We start from the raw sequence: 20,314 nt of genomic DNA, 5'->3' as shown, positions 1-20,314 counted from the left end.
TCTGCTCTCATTGTCATTTTTAATTTAAAAAACAGTAAATTCACAAGATTCATAGAGCTTACTCACAGGTTTATTGGGAGGATTAAATGAGAAAACCCAAATAAAGTACTTAGAACAGTACCCATCTCATTAGTAAGAGCTCAATAAAATGCGAATTATGATAAGGATTATAAGTATGACAAGGAGGAAATGCCCTAGTATCTAGGACACTATATTAAAAATTGGGGATATAAAAATTAATAGGAGAGCAAGTTCTCATCCTCAAGCACATAAGTCCAGTAAGGAGAAACAGAAGTAAGCAAAGATGTCCCGATAACAGATGCATGTTAAGGACACAGAAGAGGCAGTGATTAATTACATAGGTTTAGGAAAGTCAAAAAGGTTTGAAAAAGACGTAGTGCTAAAAAAGTTCTTTCAAAAAGGAAATTTAATAGATATCTGAAAGATATATAAAAGGTATCTTTCACAATGTAAGAATTCACAGAATATAATGAAACACATTACAGTATTTCTTTTATTTGAAAATTATATTTTAAAGATCTGATACTGTAATTTTGAGCAGGTTTGCTAGGGAATCATCACAAAAGGCTAGAAAATTTTAATGTAACTATCATCACCTCTTTAAGCAACCAAAGTCTCTGTGTTTAAAAGAGTCACTGATACATGAGTTGAAGTATACATTAATTATTTTTAAAATTAAATCAATTTTGTTACTGGGTCTTGACTAATATGATGTCAGATTTGTCAGTTTGACCTTCGGTGTTTTTAGTTTGCTTACTTGTTTTCTAAAGAAAATGATAATTACTCCAAATTTATCTGATGTAGAACCTTAAACAGAAATTTGAAAACAACTTAAATGTCCATCAATAAGGGAGTGGTCATGGAAGTGATGGCACAACAGTCTTTCTGTGTCAAACATTGTGGACTTCAATTCAGGCCTGAATTGTTGTTAGAGGGACCTCCCTAACCTGTGATTTCGGCATGCCATTCTGCTCCTTATACTCATTCACTGGCTCCTCGTCATGTTCATTTAGCTCATTATACTATTTCAAACACTCAGCATGGCATTCAGTACCACGTTTCATGATGTGACCCTTGCCTATCCCACTGGCCTCATTTCCAACCACATTCACAAATATAGCAGCTAATTGCAGTTCTTAGAATACACGAGAGTCCAGGAAATGGCATATTTGGGGGCCTTGAAAAGAGAAGAACTTGCCAAAATTTATACTATTTGTAGGTGAAATCTCGTGGAGATAATTTCTTGGGCTTGTCTTCCTAGCTTCAGGACAGCAACAGAGGAATAAAAAAGTCCAATCTGAGACTCCTTATGAAAACATCCAGGGAGGCAACTTAAGAAGGCCTGTATAGAAATTTACACTCTTTCCGCTCTTATGTAAATAATCAGGTCAAAACGACTAAGACTGGTGACCTTATTTTGTGACCAAATAAAAACATCGTTCTTAAAAAAAAAAAAAAGAAATACACTCGAGTGCCTCCACACTTTCACATGGAATGCCATTTTCCCCCTTGTCTGCTACACTAATATCTAGACGGGCTTCACCTGTTAGTTTGACCACTATCACCCCCAAGATTTTCATCCCTCATGCTGAGTTTGTACCCTCTTCAGTGCTTTCATAAGCCTTTGTGCATACTTCTATCATAAATTATATGTATATACAGGTTTACTTTTAAATATATAGATCTTACACCATATTTTCAGAGTTGTTTTTCTTATCTAGCTCCCTCACTAGACTTTGAGCTCTTTAAATGCACAGCACCTGCTCTGAGGTAGTGTACAGTCTCCTGACAAAGACAGACATGACAGGTGTACGAGGTGTTAAAAGAATAAAGAAGAAGGAATTTCTCTGCAGGGAGGCAGGAATAGGAAAGATACCAGGAAAAACTTTCAAGAGGAAATGTGAGCTGAATTTTAAAGGATAAGTAGAAATTCGCCACAGGAATGGGTGAAGGACCTTTGACTCAGACTGAGCAGCATAAGAAAAGCCAACAGGCATGAAGCAGCAGAAGTCTCGAAATGCAAGGGCAGTCCACTGCGACTGGGCCCACAGCAAGAAACAGTCCTCAACAGATAAGGCAATGTCAGCCTGAAAAGGCTTCTACTCAAATAATCAAGATTCTACCCCCAGTTGTGAACAGCCGATGGTCTGTAAGCAGTAGATGGCACAATCAGATTACCTTTACACGTTTTCAAGCACATCAATTGATTTCTTTTTAGAACCTTAAGCAAGAGAGAAGATCTATGATATGTAATAAGGTCATAAGGTACGGAGACAAATATATTCATTTTCTCATTAAATTGTTTCCTGAAAACCACAATATGTTTATTAAGATTACACCTTGTCCATCTTTTTTTTTAAATCCCTTTTATTAATAAATAGAAATGACTAGCTCTTACACCTTCAAAAGTGTACTGAACTGAAGTGGACGAGGCATTGCAGAAGCTGTTACATTGGTGTAAAGACGTATAAGACACAGTCCCCACCTTCATGAAACTAATAGTCTAGCAGAACAAATAATATAGATCCATAAATAACCACAATATAGGGCAGTGTGAGATATGCTTCATGCAGGTGTTATATGTAGAGGAAGTACAGAAGATTTGCTGCTGTGAAAATCTGGAAAGCAGACTGGAGAAAAGTGGCATTTAGGCTAGGACTTGAGGCAGGGCTTATTTTTAATACATTGTATTAGGACAGAATACAAACTTTAAAAATAAATGTGCTTGGCTGGGTACAGTGGCCCACGCCTATGATCTCAGTACTTCGGAAGGCCGAGGTGGGTGGATTGCTTGAGCTCAGGAGTTCAAGACCAGCCTGGGCAATATGGCAAAACCCTGTCTCTACTGAAAAAAAAAGCCCCAAAATTATATGGGCATGGTGGTGCATGCCTATAATCCCAGCCACTTGGGTGGCTGAGGCAGGAGAGTCCACTGAACCCGGCAGGCAGAGGCTGCAGTGAGCTGAGATCGCACCACTGCACTCCAGCCTAGGTGACAGAATGAGACTATGTCTCAAAAAAAAAAAAAAAAAAAAAAAAGTACTCATTCACTATTAACAATGATTCACTTTTAGTCAAATATTTTCTTAGAGTTAGGAGTGGTGGTGAGGTAAACCAAAAAAAGGCAACCAAAAGAGGGAAAAAAAGAAAATATGTTTGTAGAGGATGACTTTTTTTCAGCCCTTGATATAAACAAATGTTGAATTATTAGTTGCTTACAACTGCAGACCAAAATGGTAAACTGGAAAGATTTTTTTTCAAGAACTTAAAACTATTAGATAACATTTCAGCAGATGTGGATTTTTACCTATCCCACATTCTTCTTCTACGGGTTAAAGCTGTTCCTCCATGGAGATACTTGTGGCAATAATCAATGTTGACTGAAGTTGATGAAGGAAAAGGAAGGAAGGTTTGAGTAGGAGAATAGTGGAAAGAAATAAAATCATAGCCTGTGTTCTGTTCAGATCTCACCCTGCAATCCATGCACATATCAAATCTCTCTACTTCAAAGTCTCACAAGCACTTCAAACTGAACACATCCAAAATTGAAATCATTATCTGCACCTTCTCCTGTGTTCTCTAGCTCACCAAATGATGTCCCAGAGACTTGGGAGTCATCTTGATTACATCTTCTTCACCTTTCACGATCAGCATTACAGATACTGCAGCCACCATGTGACTGAATGTGAATGTGAATATAAGCCAGTTGCTGAGTCAAATGCTTTGGGTTTCCTCATTTGATCCTCATAAAAAATCCTGAACTGTTATCTATATTTTATCAAAAAAGAAGCTGTAGCTCAGACTTAAGTTTCTCAAAAACACAATTTGTGGTGGCAGCAAGTCTGTCTGCCAAGCCCATGTGCCCCACCGCTGCCCTAACACTGTGTGCCTGTCCATCTTTTTTTTTTTTTTTTAAGTATCTTTCAATCCCTCTCCTTCTCTTTGTTCCCACCACCACTACTTAAAATGCAGCCTAATTTCTCACCAGGTTGACTTCCTACAGGTCCCAGGCATTTTCACTAAAGGAAGTGAGCCCCACAGGGAAATGAAGCACATGCTTCTTCCAAATGGGCCAGCTACTGAAGAGGCCCCAGCTGATAGACTCCTCGCAGCAATGCAGACCTACTGATTTTTCAACCAACTCTTATATATCCATGTCTCCTGTGAAACACTGACAACTACATGAATTTCAAAAAAATATTAAAACACTCCAAGCAAAATTAAATTCACCTGAGTGCTAGATCTGATCCATTAGCACCAGGTATCCTCTGAAATATTATGTAATTTATTGGCTTAAAATCTTTACAGTGTTCCTCTACAATTTTGTGATTAATGCAAATGTGTTTAATATGATATCAAAAGCCTTCCAGGAGTCAGCCCTTTCCCACTTCTCCCACTGCATCTCTCATCAGATGCCCTTCATACATATATCCCACATATGCTGGGTTGAGATTCTTACAGTTCTCGGAATGTGCTCCTCCCTCTGGCTCCTGAGTTTTAAATGCATTTTTCTGTGTGCCCAGGATACTCTTCACATGACTGATTTATCCCTTGAGATTCAGCTGGGCCATCACCACTCCATCACTGCTGGTCTGGGCTACTGCCCCCTAAGACATGTTCTCACAAAATCCTATACCAAAACATGCCTTTCCCAAAACATGCCTCTTATTCAGTATTGACTTCCTCTGTGGGCTTTCAATACTGATAGTGAGTGACATGAATGCCTAGAGCTTCATTTTACTGGGATGATATCTGCAGTAGTTGGTCCTGGATCATGCAGGTAATAGCTGGCTCTCTCTCTCCATACTCTCTCTCTCTATATAATATATTATAATAATATATAATATATAAATAATATATTTATATATTTTAAAATATATTATATACTTATATATTATATTAAATATTATATTTATTATAAATATAAATATAGTAATACATAATATATAAATATATATTATATATTATAATCTGTATTATATATACATAAGATAATATATTTTTATATATATATATAGAGAGAGAGAGAATGGAGAGAGCCAGCTATTACCTGCATGATCCAGGACCAACTACTGCAGAAATCATCCCAGTAAAATGACGCTCTAGGCATTCACATCACTCACTATCAGTATATACTGATACTATATATATAGATAGATACTATATATAATATATAGATACTATATATATGGTATCAACTGAATACCACTGAGTCCATGAAGTCTTCCTTGATCCTCAGCAGCAGAAAATGATTCTTTCCCTGAACTTCCTCAAATCTGTATCCCTAACTTATTCCTATTTAAGAATCATAGAAGGAGTAAGAGCCAATCATCTTACTAAATTGAACTGCTTGAAAGTAAGGGTCCCTGTCGTATTCACCTTTGTATCTTCCCAGCACCTAACTTAGCTCTTTACCTCTAGTAAGCTCTCGAATAATTACCAGATAAATCATAGGAACTCTAAATGCTAACGTTCCACAATTCAATTCCATCTCCCTTCAATTCATTTCCCAAGTGTAAACACTGTTAGATAACCACAACTGTTCCACTCGGAGGTTTATGGATGGATATTATTAGAGAAATGGGAAAAAACGGTTCAGAAGCACAGACAGCTATCCCATGAAAGTTTTTATTTTAGAAATGAATAACTCAATAATTTTTCTACTTCCAATTGATTATTTCCAAAACATGATTATGGTAAACAAAACCATTTGATAACATGCTATACTATCTGTCCTAAGATGGATCCTAGAAAATCTCGGCTCAGAATTCTCCACTTGTATTGTATATATTGAGCACACACTAATAATAGCAAACATCTGTCAAGAACTGTGGAAGGCACCCTCCTTATAACCAGTAAGAATCTTGCAAAGTTAGATTTAAAGATTACAACATTGCAGCTCAGAAAAGTTAAAATGTCTAGTTTCTCACAGGTGGTAAGTCATAGGAACAGTTCCTATGACTTATGTCATATGTTGGTGACCAAGCATACATTCTACTGTTTCCTTGGCATTGCCTCCCTAACATAAGCCATAGCTCTACTAGTCAATCTTATAATTGCTAGTAACTTTAAGATACATATGCTTTAAGTCTCCCTGAACAAAGAAATTTCTGAACTTTTATTTCTAGTACTATCAATTTTGTTCCCAAATATTTTCTTATTAAAATTCTGCCTTAAAAACATTTTTCATGACATGTCATAGTTTGTTCAATCAGTTTAAAGAACATTGTCAGGCTGGGTGCAGTGGTTCATGCCTGTAACCCCAGCACTTTGGGAGGCCGAGGCAGGCGGATCACCTGAGGTCAGGAGTTCAAGACCAGCCTGGCCAACATGGCAAAACCCCATCTCCACTAAAAATAAAAAATTAGCCAGGAATTGTGGTGGGCACCTGTAATCCCAGCTACTCAGGAGCCTGAGGCAGGAGAATCGCTTGAACCTAAGAGGCAGAGTTTGCAGTGAGCCAAGATCATGCCAGTGCACTCCAGCTTGGGCAACAGAGCAAGACTCTGTCTCAAACAAACAAACAAACAAAAAGAACATTGTCTTCTTAGAACCAATTCCATTAAACATTACAATTCCACATATTTCACCAAAGTTTTTCACTAAAGTGTCATAGGGTGATAAGTGACATTATTTACTGCCAAAAATATCTTAAACAAGGAACCCTTTATGTACCTAAAACAAGAGCATAAATGCCCATAGGTGCTATTATAACTGTTTACATATGTCATACAATAAAAATATTTCTTACCTGAATTGTTCCATGGAGAATTAATGAATATGAAATATAATTCCCTCAGGTTAATGATAGGCTGGTGTTAGTAATTTCATTTGGTGGACTTTGTTTTTATATTTGCTTCTTTAAGTATTAAAAACATAAACTGTCCTTTAGGTTAGAATGGAGGTCAATTTATTAGATTCATAAAACAGAAGAAAGGAATTATCAACTGAAAGGGAAAAGTTTAATGTAATAATTGAATTAAAATTAACTTACTATAATTATGTATGGAATAAACACATCTCTAAGAAATATAGTTTTCCTAAAGAGAAGCAACTCAAAAACACAACTAATGTTTTGTTTATAGTTTTGTAAAATTATTTAGAAGGTATGCCTTTCAAGACATAGGTTAGCCAAAATTATTTCAAGAAATATGTTCATCTAACCTTTGAGCTGGCACCTTATCCTGGCTATTCTCTGCCTTAAGACGTAGAAAGCTGCAAAACAAATGTCCAAAAAAAGAAATTCCAGATCTTTTCTCTGTAAGAAGGCTGGACTTGGGTATTTATCAACTTGTTACATTCCCGGAGACTTACACATATTCAACTTTCAGTGCTTTTCTGAAACAAAAAAAAAAATCTAGGACATGTTTAAAATAGTAATATTTTAGTCACCATTTTGTTATTAAAAAAACATTTCATAACAAAAATATTAACCAATAATTGAAGTTATGCTATTCTTCTATAGTCCAAATTCTAAATTAAAATATTTCAGACCTTTTATGATGCTGTACTTTCAAATCCAATTTTTCATTTCCAGAATATTAATTTCTGATTCCTAGAGACAGTATCCTTTTATTTAAATGGGAGTTGGAAAACACATCTGAAAAAATTTAAACTTTTGATCAATTAGTAAGAAAGGCTAATAGTTTTTAAATTGATACATTTTTACTTACCTGTTTCTTACATACTGTATGTTCCCTTCTCTCTCCAACTTTGGGGAGGAAATATAAATTTTTTTCTTCCCTTCCACAGCATTTTCTTCTTGCATGGCTGCTTTGGTTGTCAATAGCAACAAGAATTACCATGAAAGCACAGCCATTTCATTTGAACATACATAAATAACCCAGTTTGATGAAAGTAAAGAGAAGAAACTTGAAATGGTACTAATAATGGTCAGTGTTTGATCAACCTAGAGATTTTAGAGGTAAAAAAGGGATAATTTTATTTTTCTCTTCTAATTAATGCCTTTAAAGGATTAAATAACCACTGTAATTTACAATTATATATTTATTTGTATAATTTGTATAATTTAAAATTAGGTGAGTGGGGCCTTCTTTTGGGTAATACAAGAAGAAAAAAATTCTAAGTCTAATTTGACTTAATTGAAGCAATAATTTAACTATTGATCCAGAATGATTGCTATGTATTTTTAAAGACATATTACATTTGCTTGCTAGACTTTTTTTTTTCATATTGGTCAGGTTTCTAGTGTTAATTTGAAAAGAACTCACCATATCTTGATGTTGACATATTCCTTACATAGAATAACAAAATACATCAGGTACAATCTAAGCAAACAGCTGAAATCAAAGTGTAAATAGCAAATTACATTCTGGATCACACATGTTATGACTATGGTTATATATGAGAAAGAAAAAACATAAAAGGATACCGTTTCTTTAATTGTATTTAATTGCCAATTTTGAATCATCAAATTTATAAGGAAAAATACTTTATTGTAAGCAAAGGTAAAACAACTTAATAAAGAATAGCAAACATCATTATGTTCTAACTAGTTGTATTAGTACCAAATAGCCAAACAGTTTTGTATAGTTTATTTTATCCTTGTAGTATCTTAAGGTTGGGTCATATTTTTCCTACTTACTATAAGTTAGTCTTGAAATATCTAGATTTAGTAAGTTTTATGGTATCAATATATAACTGACTTCAAGATAAAATTTTAGTCAATATCTTATATTTTTTAATTTGCATTTTAAAACTACACAAAACTGCATTTTATGTCAAAGCAATGTTAAATCTGGAATAGATTACTTCTAGGAAGTTTCTGGGATCTATTCTCTATTGAAGGATAAGGAAATTTTTATACGCAACCATCACAACAATTTTTATGAAAGTTGCCAGAAATAAATGCCCTACATACATTTTTTTTGCAGTATAAACCCCACTAAAAGATTCACTAAAATAGGATTCATTGATAGCACATAATATTGAAAAATCTATCTCATTTTCTCTTGATAATCTGTTGCTCTATAGCTATCATAAAATGGCCACAGTAGCAAATACAAGCAACATTTCAGCAAAGCTACTCAGCTAGCTTAGAACTCTAGAACTCTCTCTGGCAACTTGCCTAAGAACCCTTGCTTCAGTTCATCTGAAGGTTCTTCACTTTACTATATGTGGTTGAAATTAATAAGCACTCTGATGATTTTATGAAATTGTGACTCATAAACCAGAGAAACTAAACTATTTGGGGATTATGTTTCTTGCTTGCTAAACACAGGTTTATGGGTTTGGAGCCAGTCCTGAACTTTGGACAGTGTTAGGAAAATCCAGGATAAGAAACCTTAAAGAACTGAGCCTTTTTTTTTTTTTTTTTAAATCCAAAGGTATGCCCATCTTCTGATGTATAGTTTCATTTACTGTAAAGAATTATAAAATGTCTAAATATTAGGCCAAGTATAAACTTTGGAAAAGAAATAATAAAATGCTACAAGCTAAGACGCAGTTACAACATGACTCAGACTGGAGGCATACACCCCCTTAAGCAAGCAGCACAGCATGACACATGCACTTTGTTAAAGGTGATAAATGCCAGGTGCATGCATAAAAGGGAAAGGTCCTCCCTGACACAATGTACTTCTGCCTCCCAACCTTAATCATCACCTAGAAAAAGCAATAGCTCTAAAAAGGTCTCTATACCCCAACCTTAATTTTCATGCTATATTTTTCATTGTCAAAAACATTGATATTAGCCTGCAAACTCTTCACAGACAACTACCTAACTCTGTACATTTATAACACCAACATCCAAGACAATAGACCCTATGGACAACAAATTAAGTAGCAATGTGGATGATCCCAACTTTCAGTACGCTAGTTTAGAACTATTAAAGACATAAAAAAATTCTTCACACCTCAACACAAGATTTAAGAACACAACATTTAGCAAACCTACACGTTATTTCTTCATAATTTTATACTTTTCTCCCAAAAAGTAATTGTTTCAAAAATCACTTCTGCCTTAGTTAGGAAATAAAACTGTACATCAGAATGTCTCAATTCTTGGCCATACATAGACACCAAGACACAATCTTTTAATTCTTCAGGGATGTAAAAACTCAACCAAGAGACAAGGGACCCTGAAACCACCACTATCTATGTCAAACATCATAAAATATTTCTATAATCATGTAAACTTGAAATAATCTGTTACCATAGTTAGTATACACAATGTAAAATCAACTCTAAACACCCAAATACACTAAAAAATATAAATAAACATAAACTGTGATTTGTGTTTTTCTATTAATTATCAATGGCTTTGCTATTTGTTGGTATGTAAATATTTTGCAGATAATTACCAAGTACCTAAAAAATCTTAACACTAAAATAAAATAGAGGCACTAAACACTTTGGAACACTATTTTGGTGGGAAGTTTATGTTTGGAAAGCCCATCCATGGAGTTTCTGAAATTCAGCAACACAAACCTTTGACCATTTAGGGGCTTTCCTTAGAAACTGAATTTAAGAACTTTGATTTATGAAAATAAAGCTAGTCCAGGCACGGTGGTTCAAGCCTGTAATGCCAGCACTTTGGGAGGCTGAGGCGGGCAGATCACGAAGTCAGGAGATCGAGACCATCCTGGCTAACATGGTAAAACCCCGTCTCTGCTTTAAAAATGCAAAAAAATTAGTCAGCTGTGGTGGCAGGTGCCTGTAGTCCCAGCTACTCGGGAGGCTGAGGCAGGAGAATCGCTTGAACCCAGGAGGCAGAGGTTGCAGTGAGCTGAGATTGCACCACTGCACTCCAGCATGGGTGACAGAGGGAGACACCACCTCAAAAAAAAAAAAAAAAAAAAAAAGGGCTAAAGCTTTTCAGAAATCAACATGGTTTTTGGCAAAGTAAGCATAAATCCAAAATTCCTAGCTGTGTTTTCCTTCTGTGTATATTATCACAAATTTAAACTGTGATGACATATTTCCTAACATTTCAGAGTAAGTGAATAACATTTACAAAAGGCAACCCTAACCTTGTGATCTGATGATATTACAGCAAAGTAATGTCAGTTCTGGAGAATTTATATTATTAATCTACAGAATGGTTAAAAAGATATTGATCAAATGAAGTGTTTGGTTTTAAAATTTAGTTAAATCTTGACTCTCAACATGCAAATAACCCATGCCAAATCCTTATTCTCAAATTTGCACTCCCTTGGCATCTAGTAACTACCAAAGCTAATGTATGGCAGAAAATGAAGGCTTCTAATAAAATATAATCAGAAAAAAACTGTTTGTTCTCCGAAACAACAACTATCTTCTAAAGCTAAGAAATCACTTTGATTATTCATATCTCTTTCCTCCCATCAGAGTTAAGAATAACAGGTTGATTTAACAGTATTTCAGCAGGCTAAGTTTAAACTAAAATTCTTCAGAAAATCTGTAAAATAATATAGAATGAAAAAATAGATGTCACTATTTTACCACACATCATAATGCTTTATCATGTCTGGCCTGTAATATACTCCTTCATTCTGGCTTTATTAGAAATTTTATTAGGAATTCTATTATGGCCATAATTGTGTCTTTAATTATGTATCAGTAGCAATAAAATCAGAAAACTTAAAAAGAAGTCTTAGTGAATTAAAATAAAAAGTTTATTTGTATTTGATATTACTTAATTGAATTATTTACCTTATAACATACCAATTTTTAAATAACTGGTGTATTTTGCACCCCAATTTGCCCTGGCATGTTCCCAGGGATGTACCGTCAATATGCTACTAGTATCTTCAATGGCTGTAGTTGGTGATTTATATCACTTCGAATTTTTTTCAAGCCAAATTATCTTGGCTACATTTTACTATCTCTGAGGACTGATCATTTGTTTGTTCCCGTGAAGACAGAAAACCTTGGCCCTGGCAATGCTAACTTTGTCACCTCGCCGCCACGTTGATACAGGGTGACAATTCAGACAGGCAGATTCTTGGTTCACACTAGTTTCTGCAGAAAAGGCGTTTGAAGACCTTCTTTTTGTTACTCCCAAGGAGATGCGAACCTTACTGGATTGCTGCCCTCTCAGAATATCATTGAGTCATCTTTTTAAAAATTACTATTTGCATTTTTTGAGAGAGAAATTATCCTAGGGTATATGTGCATCAGGATTTCAGGTTCTATTGCCTAGGGCTTCAACAGTACATGAGAATCAGACCTTCCGCACACCCAGTGAAAAGATGACTCAGGTTTGGGTACGGGATGTTGATATGCAGAGTATTGCCTATAGACTCTGCTTTGAGTCTGTTCAGGTCTAAGCAACTTATATAAATAAACCCTTATAAATCCAGGTGAATTAAGAAAACAGTTGAGGTTACTTCAATTCCCTGGAACACCTATAGCAATCAGGAACTTTGGGGAAATAAGCACTGGTCAGGGATTCTGTTGTTCCTGGGCTCACTGGCCCGTATCCATGTATCAGCATCAGTAGGGTAAATGATGCCTAGGAACAATGTTCATGCCTTTCCTCTTTATTCCAAGCCATAATTGGCATGGAAATGAATAAGTATATAGCAAAATGATGATGAATTTATATATTGCTATCCAATGGATACAAAATTGTTTTTAAAAAATCTCCCACTGCTTTCTTTGCAGATCCTCCTTATACTGGAGCCTAGGCGGGGCCCTATCCATGCTCTATTCACAATGTCTCTGGATATCAACTCCATCAGTTGTTTACTGATCTTCAAAATATATAGACTTAAAAAAGAAAAAAAAAAATGAACTGGCCTTTAATCTGTTAAATAACACAGCGAACTTCAGAACACTGTTAGTGATTCTAACCTGAAATGATCTTGTCTATTCTGGAGCTGTCCATCCAAAACCCTATACACTTCACCCATCACAGCTAGATGTTCTGGGCTGAATCCAGCTGAGCTGTCACAAAGCTATGTACATAATGCTTCTTAAACTATGTATAGAACAGCTTTCCGTGAACCGTACTTCTAGAGTAAGGGCCTCATCTTATGCTGACGGATATTCTATGAAACAGCTTTTCAAAAACCACCACTGGCTTCATGATAGGAATGTTGCTGTGGCCCCTTCCATTCCATCATTCACTCCCACTCTGCAAAGGGCCACGTGAAAGTCTTCCTTCAGAACTACATGAACGAAAACCGTAATTTCTGCCAGATAACTGGTTTGCTTTTTCCCTAACAAATGACACAAATTAAATCAGCAACAACATCTTTTACCTTTGGCTACCAGAAGCTAATAACCAAATTGTAGTACGTATATAGGATCCTATGGCTTACATATCTGCATTTGAAAAACCCTCCACCTAATATTTCTATTTTACTCCCATTTTCCTCCATGTAGCCCCTATTTCCTTATTTTAATTGTATGAATTCCTAGAAGCCACTTTATATACTTTCCCAAACAAGACAGGGCATAAACAAATAGAAATAAAGAAATCAATTTATCTTTTAAGGTATCTTCTAAGGAACCAAAAATAGAAGGTGACTGAACAGAAAGTTTCTACTCTAATATTAGCCATGATTTACACTCCTTTACATCACATATTTAACATAAGAAAATTTGTAACAATAAAATGAAAGCTCTTCAATTATTATACTAATACAAAAATCAAATGTCTTTAGATATGTCCTCCATATCTAAAGGTACACAACAGTGATGATGATATACGCAGATATTGATTGCAGCATGTTATATAAAAACAAAATATTGAAAACCACTCAAAGGTACATAACTAGGGTATTTTTAAGTTAATTACGGTACATTCATTCACGTAATGGCATACTGTATAGCCATTTAAAAGAATGAGTCAGGTTTAAATAACTGATGAGGACTGCTTTCCAAAATGTAGCATTACATGAAAAAAAAATCAAGATACAGAATCGTTTGTACTTCATGCCATCATTTATGAAAAAGGGAAATTTTGAAAATGTTAAGAAATCTCTACAAGGATCAATAGGAAACAGTGGTAGCCTGTTGGAAGGTGGAACTAGGTGTCAAGAAAACAGCAAAGTTAGAAATACTTACCTTCACTGCCGTCTTGCTCTTAGTATGTGTCTTTTAATTTTTCACCGAACCATGCATTTCTTGCTTTTTTAAAAGGAGACAATTTAAGTATATAATTGGAATAAGGATCAGAATAACTAATAGAAAATATATGCCCCTATGGTTTTAAGGACACTACAAAAAGTATTTTGGTACAAAAATATCTTAATATTTTCTGAAAATATTTTTATCATAAAAGGTGTCCCCAAAATGGTATTCAGATCTCAGAATTCTACATATTCCTCCTTAATAGGTCATGGGTCTAGGAAAAAAAAAAAGCCTATACTACATACATAGGTATAAACATTATGGCTAACGGCTGGGCCTGGTGTCTCACGCCTGTAATCCCAGCACTTTGGGAGGCCAAGGTGGGTGGATTACCTGAAGTCAGGAGTTCAAGACCAGCCGAACCAACATGATGAAACCCTGTTTCTACTAAAAATACAAAAATTAGCTAGGTGTGGTGGTGCACACCTGTAATCCCTGCTACTCGAGAGAGAGTGAGGCAGAATTGCTTGAACCCAGGAGGTGCAGGTTGCAGTGAGCCGAGATCCTGCCACTGCACTCCAGCCTGGGCGATGGAGTGAGACCCCACCTCAAAGAAAAAAAAAATTATGGCTAAACTACAAAGATAATAAAATATCAATGAATTAAATAATTCCTAAAGGAATGTGTGGATCTTTCTTACAAGTATAGGATAGGCAGGAAGCCATTGGAAGACCCTGGCAAATGGACACGTCTCACTCCATTCTCCTATCTTCAGCCCATTGCCTCTGGTCTGATAGGAAACAGATGATAAATGGGAGCAGATGGACATTCACTGAGTTGTCAGAAGGATTTCTTGGGAAAGAAAAGGGATCAGAGAATACTAAAATCAAGGAAAGATCAGACTCTGGATATGGGATTGTTGGAGCCTTTGGGTCAGTATTGCCATTCAGTCTTTCCCCTTAAACTGTCTTCTCTACTGAGTAAGAAGCCATTGGGCAATTGATAAAAATTACAAATGTAACTGCCATTTGACCACACATAAAAATTTATTCTGCAGAAACACTGAGAACACGCAAAACAACATTTTTAACATATGTTCAAAGTTTTTTTTATAATTGCTTGTGTTAGCAAAAGATTAGAATCAACACAAATGTTCATCAGTAAGAGACTTGCTAATAAATTACAGTATACCCATACAATAGAATGCTGAGTCCATTAAAAAGTAAGGAGGCAGCCGGGCAAGATGGCTCAGGCTTATAATCCCAGCACTTTGGGAGGCTGAGGTGGGCAGATCAGTTGAGCTCAGAGCTTGAGACCAGCCTGAGCAACATGGCAAAACTCAGTCTCTACAAAAAATACAAAAATTATCCAGGTGTGGTGGCTCATGCCTGTGGTCCCAGCTACTTGGGAGGCTGAGGTGGGAGGATGGCTTGAGCCCATGAGGTAAGGGCTCCAGTGAGCCAAGATTGTGCCACTGCACTCCAACCTGGGAGACAGAGCAAGACCCTGTCTCAAAAAAAAAAAAAAAAAAAAAAAAAGTAAGGAAGTCTATGAAGAAAACCTTTCAACAGGTAGTTAAGAAAAAGCAGCAGCATACAAAGCAGTGTATATAGTAGGCTTTCATTTGCACAAAACAAGTAGGTGGTAGGGGAGAGATCTATTGCAATTTACCCATAAGTAGGTAAAATATTTTTAAAAGTATACCAAAAACTGATCATGCTTGTTGCTCTGAGGAGGGATATTTGAGGAAATGAATATATTTTCTCCTACAAAATAAATTAATATTTTCCAAAGATTGGTGGAAAAATTTAAAACACTGCAGAAAATCAATGGGAAAGGGGCAAGAGTGTCTGCATGTCACAGTGGGAGGCAATAATGAGGGTTAGGCCATCAGAATCCCTCTCCCTTGCCCTTCCATTTCCCCCATGATGAAGGCCCATCCCTGTGATGAATATCTTCCCTTAGCCACTGAAAGACACTGCAAAGAATCACTGAGCATCACTTATCATCTGGAAAGCATGCAGTGGATTCAACTAACTCAAAATGCAAAGAACATGAATTCTATAGATAAAAAGCAACAAAAAGAAATGCTGGAAGTTACACTGGTTACAGGAGGTGAGGGAGAAGCCACCTACATTTTTGAAAGCTTATCAAAAATTTCCACAAAGCAAACACAGTGTTGTTTCTGGGACCAGAAGTGCCTTCTTGGTCCCAGTGTGTATATGCGTGGGCAACTTCAAGCAGCATATCCCTGTGGCAGGTATTTGAGGACAGATCTAGTTGCTGAACTGGCAGAGAGGAGAGTGCTTCCCTTTACTGGCCTTCTAGCTTAAAAAGTACTAAAATTTCTAATCCATAAAGGTTAAGACCTGGCCAGATTAAGCTTATGAAGGCATCTCAGGAAATTAGTAGATCTTAATAGTATTACATAAGATCAGTTCTAATTGGGGAAAAGAATAAAAGAGCAAAGCACTTTCTTTGAAACTTAACTTTGAAGACTACACATACTAACAGATTACCTGTTTGAAAAGGTCAAGACTCTTCAACGCTGATCTTACTTTGGAATCTGCATTCCAAGACCACTTGAAGTTACCCAAAGGTACATGATGTTCTTAAACAACCTTTCAAGGAAAGTAGCAGTTAAATATTCTTAATCAAAATCTTCACTTCCTAAGGATTTGTGGATTCAAGTTTAGTGTTGCAAGTAATCATAAAATTACCCATTGCCTTGCTTTTATTCCTACCCAAAAAAAAAAAAAAAAAAAAAAAAACCCAACAAAAAAAACACCAGATTCTGCATTCTCACCTCAAAATTAGAGGAGGAAACTAATACACTAAGGACAATGACGTGTACTTTGCTCCATTAGGCTGACCCCAGAATTCTGCTAGCAATCTTCAACATAGATATAAACAGTACAATCCTCACCCCTTTTGAGAGCCCCTGTTACTTCTTGGGTGCATACAGGTATAATTATTGCCTTTTTTTTTTTTTTTTTTTTTTGAGACGGAGTCTTGCTCTGTCGCCCAGGCTGGAGTGCAGTGGTGCGATCTTGGCTCACTGCAAGCTCTGCCTCCCAGGTTCACGCCATTCTCCTGCCTCAGCCTCCCCAGTAGCTGGGACTACAGGTGCCCGCCACCACGCCCAGCTAATTTTTTGTATTTTTAGTAGAGATGGGGTTTCACCGTGTAAGCCAGCATGATCTCGATCTCCTGACCTTGTGATCCACCCGCCTCGGCCTCCCAAAGTGCTGGGATTACAGGCGTGAGCCACCACGCCCGGCCTAAAAATTGCTTTACATTTTAAATACTAATTCATGTTCAATGGAAATTGTCATAGTTGTTGACCTCAAATAGAAAGGCATTTACTAGTATAACCTCTCTGTGGAGGGAACACTATGTGTGGTCTTCAAAACAAATTCTAATGTTCTAACAGCTCTAATTTTCTCTTGATTATTTTAAAGAGAGTATTCAAAATCCAAATAATCAAAGAAGCATTCAAAATCCAAATAATCAAAGAAATATATAATCTATATAGTTTTGTGATTATGGACAAGAAGTTAATGACCAGTATAGGGAGCAAAAATAAATCATGTTCCATTTATAAGACTGAGTATCTGAATCCAGATAGGAGTAAGAAATGAAAATTTAAATATTTTATTTACTAAATCAAAATTCTGTCCTCAAAATCAATAGCCATGTCATTTGAAATGCAGAAAGAAATAATTCAATAATTTTTCATCATTTCCAATATCCATAATCATTAGCCAGTAATATGTTATACAACTAAAATTACTTGACCACTCCAAAATAGCTTCAGAATGAATTACTGTATCTCAGTCCCTATGTTTCACTAAACTGTAAGTTTATCTGAAGCCAATAAGAATCCAAAATTTTCACTTTACATGGAAGAGGCAGCAGGAAATGAGGTTCAGAGCTAACTAAGCAATGTCAAGCTGTAGGTGTAGGTTTCACATCTTTCCAAAATCTCCAGTAGAAACATAAGAAAACATCTCAATTTTCCCTGTTCTTAAGGATAAATGATATAAAACCATCCTAATTCACATCATTTCCTTCAGAAACCACAAGTTGCTCAATGACAGCCAAAGAACTCAGAAATGGAATAGTTTTGTTAAAACTTGGAACTGGTTGTATTTTGAGTTTTTCTTCACACTTCTATAAAATGCTTTCAACAAAAATGCTATTGTCATAAGCCACATATACAGTCAAACCTCCGAGTAAACAGAAGGACAACTATACAAAAATACAATATTTACACTCTGTATAGTTTTTCTACATTAAGGAAGTTTTCAGATGCAGTTTAGAGCTTCAACATACCTTAGGAACATGCTTGTGTAATACGAAAACTGTAGCTGAGAAATGTTAAACAGCTATTCAGGTACAAAAGTCAGAATTGAACTCAGTTATCCTAAATTATCTAGTGCTTTTGGTTAACAATTGTTTCCACAGCATACACAGCTTTTAAAGATGAAATATACAACCCTGAAAAATCTTTATTACAGAGGTCTCCACTTGGTAGAAGGAGAGAAATAACATAATTAAAACATGCCATCAAGATGACAAAAAAATTACAGAGCAAGAAACACACATTTTGTGACAAACCTCTGAGTGACTTAAGATGCTGTGTGCTGTAAATATGCAATCATCGGTGTGTGAACATATTAAAAATTTTTCACCTGACAATAAACAGCCACATCAATAGTCAATAAAAGCAAAGCCCATGACAGTGAGAAAATCAAATGTTGAATTTTCAATATGCTAGAGATCTGTTTAAGAGTCAAGAACACAAAACAAAGAATCAAAAAAAAAAAAAAGGGTATGACCTACAAAAGAACTATGAATACACAACCTGCCTATTTCTGGAACGGGTCATGCTTTCCCCAGCAGGCAGGAATATTTGGATAGAACGTTGGGTGGTACAGGCAGGAAGCAGCAGGACAGTTTCTATGTCCATTTGAGTAGCATCACTGATCCTTCCTTCCTCAGTCTTAGAGGGAAGAATGTAAAGTTTCCCAGCTATATCTGGCTCTGGTTAGACATAGTGAGCCAGAAGGTGAGGTTTACCAGCTTTAGCATCCTGCAACATTAGTCGGTTTCTCCAAACAAGTCCATAAATAGGAAGATAGCAAGTAAAAATGAAGGGCAGCATGTTTTGTACAGATATGTGTATTTGACTCACAAGAAAATTAAGTTAAACATCTCACAAATGCTCAACCAAATGGAATAAACACTCACCAAAGGGTCACTGCACTAAGGCATAAGATCTGCTAAATAATATAATGAGGGTACCACCACCTTTCCCTACCTACAAACACAGCTTCTGTGGGATAAGTTGGGAAGATCTATGCAGTAATGGGAATAGTTTCTTTTTGTTTTGCTATGCTGTTTTGAAGGAAAATTCCAAAGTGAATCATTCAGAAAAGAAGAGAACCAGAGCATCTCTGATGAGGAAGGGAGACTATCCCTTCCTTATGGGAAAGAACGACATGATTATCTAAAGGTCAAAAGGGCAAAAACATTTTTCACATTAAATTCTCTAGAAGTTATTTGGAATCTTTACAAGGAATCATAATAGATTGAATTGTGATACAATAGCAAGGCATTTTCTTGAACAAACATAGTGACAAAACTTTTAATTTCATAAAGCCTTTCTTTAAAAAAAATCACAAGTTTTCAGAGATATTTCATTCCCTCTGAGCAGCCTCTTTTTGATTTGTTCTGCCCCTTTGAGCTGACTTCTCAGCCCACATTCCTCTACCTGTTTATATCAAAACAAAGACAGGCAGAACTCCGAACTGACAAGAGACATTTGGGCCATCTAAGATGCTAGAAAAATAAAATACACAGAAGGAAACATTCACCTTTGAGCTAATTTTCACAACCTTGCCAACTTCAATGTTCATGGTAAAGAACCATTTGTGCCTTTTTAATTGAAAGGAATTTTATTTCATTGTAACACAGAGAACCTTGAAACTACTTTGATTTTGGAAGTATAAACGTAAAAGGTGAAGCAAATGTTTGCCTGCCTGCTATGTGTGAGCCGTTGGGCTAGACCCTTTGTACGGTGGGTCAATTGCATTCTGTTAAAGGGAGATGGTGGTAACTCCAGTTTCCAGTAAACGAAAGAAGTAGGCAAAGCTGCTGTGCAATCACTGGTTAGTCTATTCAATATTGTTTTAAGGGAAGATGATCCAAAAAGAAGAATGGTGCCTGGTGGAATTTAGTCTTCTACAGTGTCAGAAGTATTTGCACAGCT

The 20,314-nt window shown here is 36.0% G+C and overlaps 1 protein-coding gene across 20 annotated transcripts in view; it reads right to left on the bottom strand.

The window, feature by feature from the left end:
* NPNT (nephronectin) overlaps positions 1-20,314 on the bottom strand; it is a 77,366-nt gene that overhangs the window by 52,009 nt on the left and 5,043 nt on the right. For 7 of the 20 annotated variants that reach the window (XR_001444893.3, XR_013417249.1, XM_078002057.1 and 4 more), the window contains exon 3: positions 7,186-7,236. The exons of 7 other annotated variants lie outside the window; for them this stretch is intronic. Coding sequence is in view for 5 of the 13 variants with exons in the window: in XM_078002057.1 (XP_077858183.1) it covers positions 7,186-7,236 (51 nt within the window). In the remaining 8 variants the exon portion in view is untranslated. Of the gene's footprint in view, positions 1-6,772; positions 6,893-7,185; positions 7,360-7,515; positions 7,770-20,314 lie in introns of those variants that run through there. 6 more of the 20 variants (XR_013417251.1, XM_078002062.1, XR_013417252.1 and 3 more) reach the window with 5 other exon arrangements.

This window comes from Macaca mulatta, chromosome 5 (assembly GCF_049350105.2).
Source record: "Macaca mulatta isolate MMU2019108-1 chromosome 5, T2T-MMU8v2.0, whole genome shotgun sequence".
In the NCBI taxonomy this organism is placed as follows: Eukaryota; Metazoa; Chordata; class Mammalia; order Primates; family Cercopithecidae; genus Macaca; species Macaca mulatta.
This window is presented reverse-complemented; position numbering and strand designations above follow the sequence as displayed.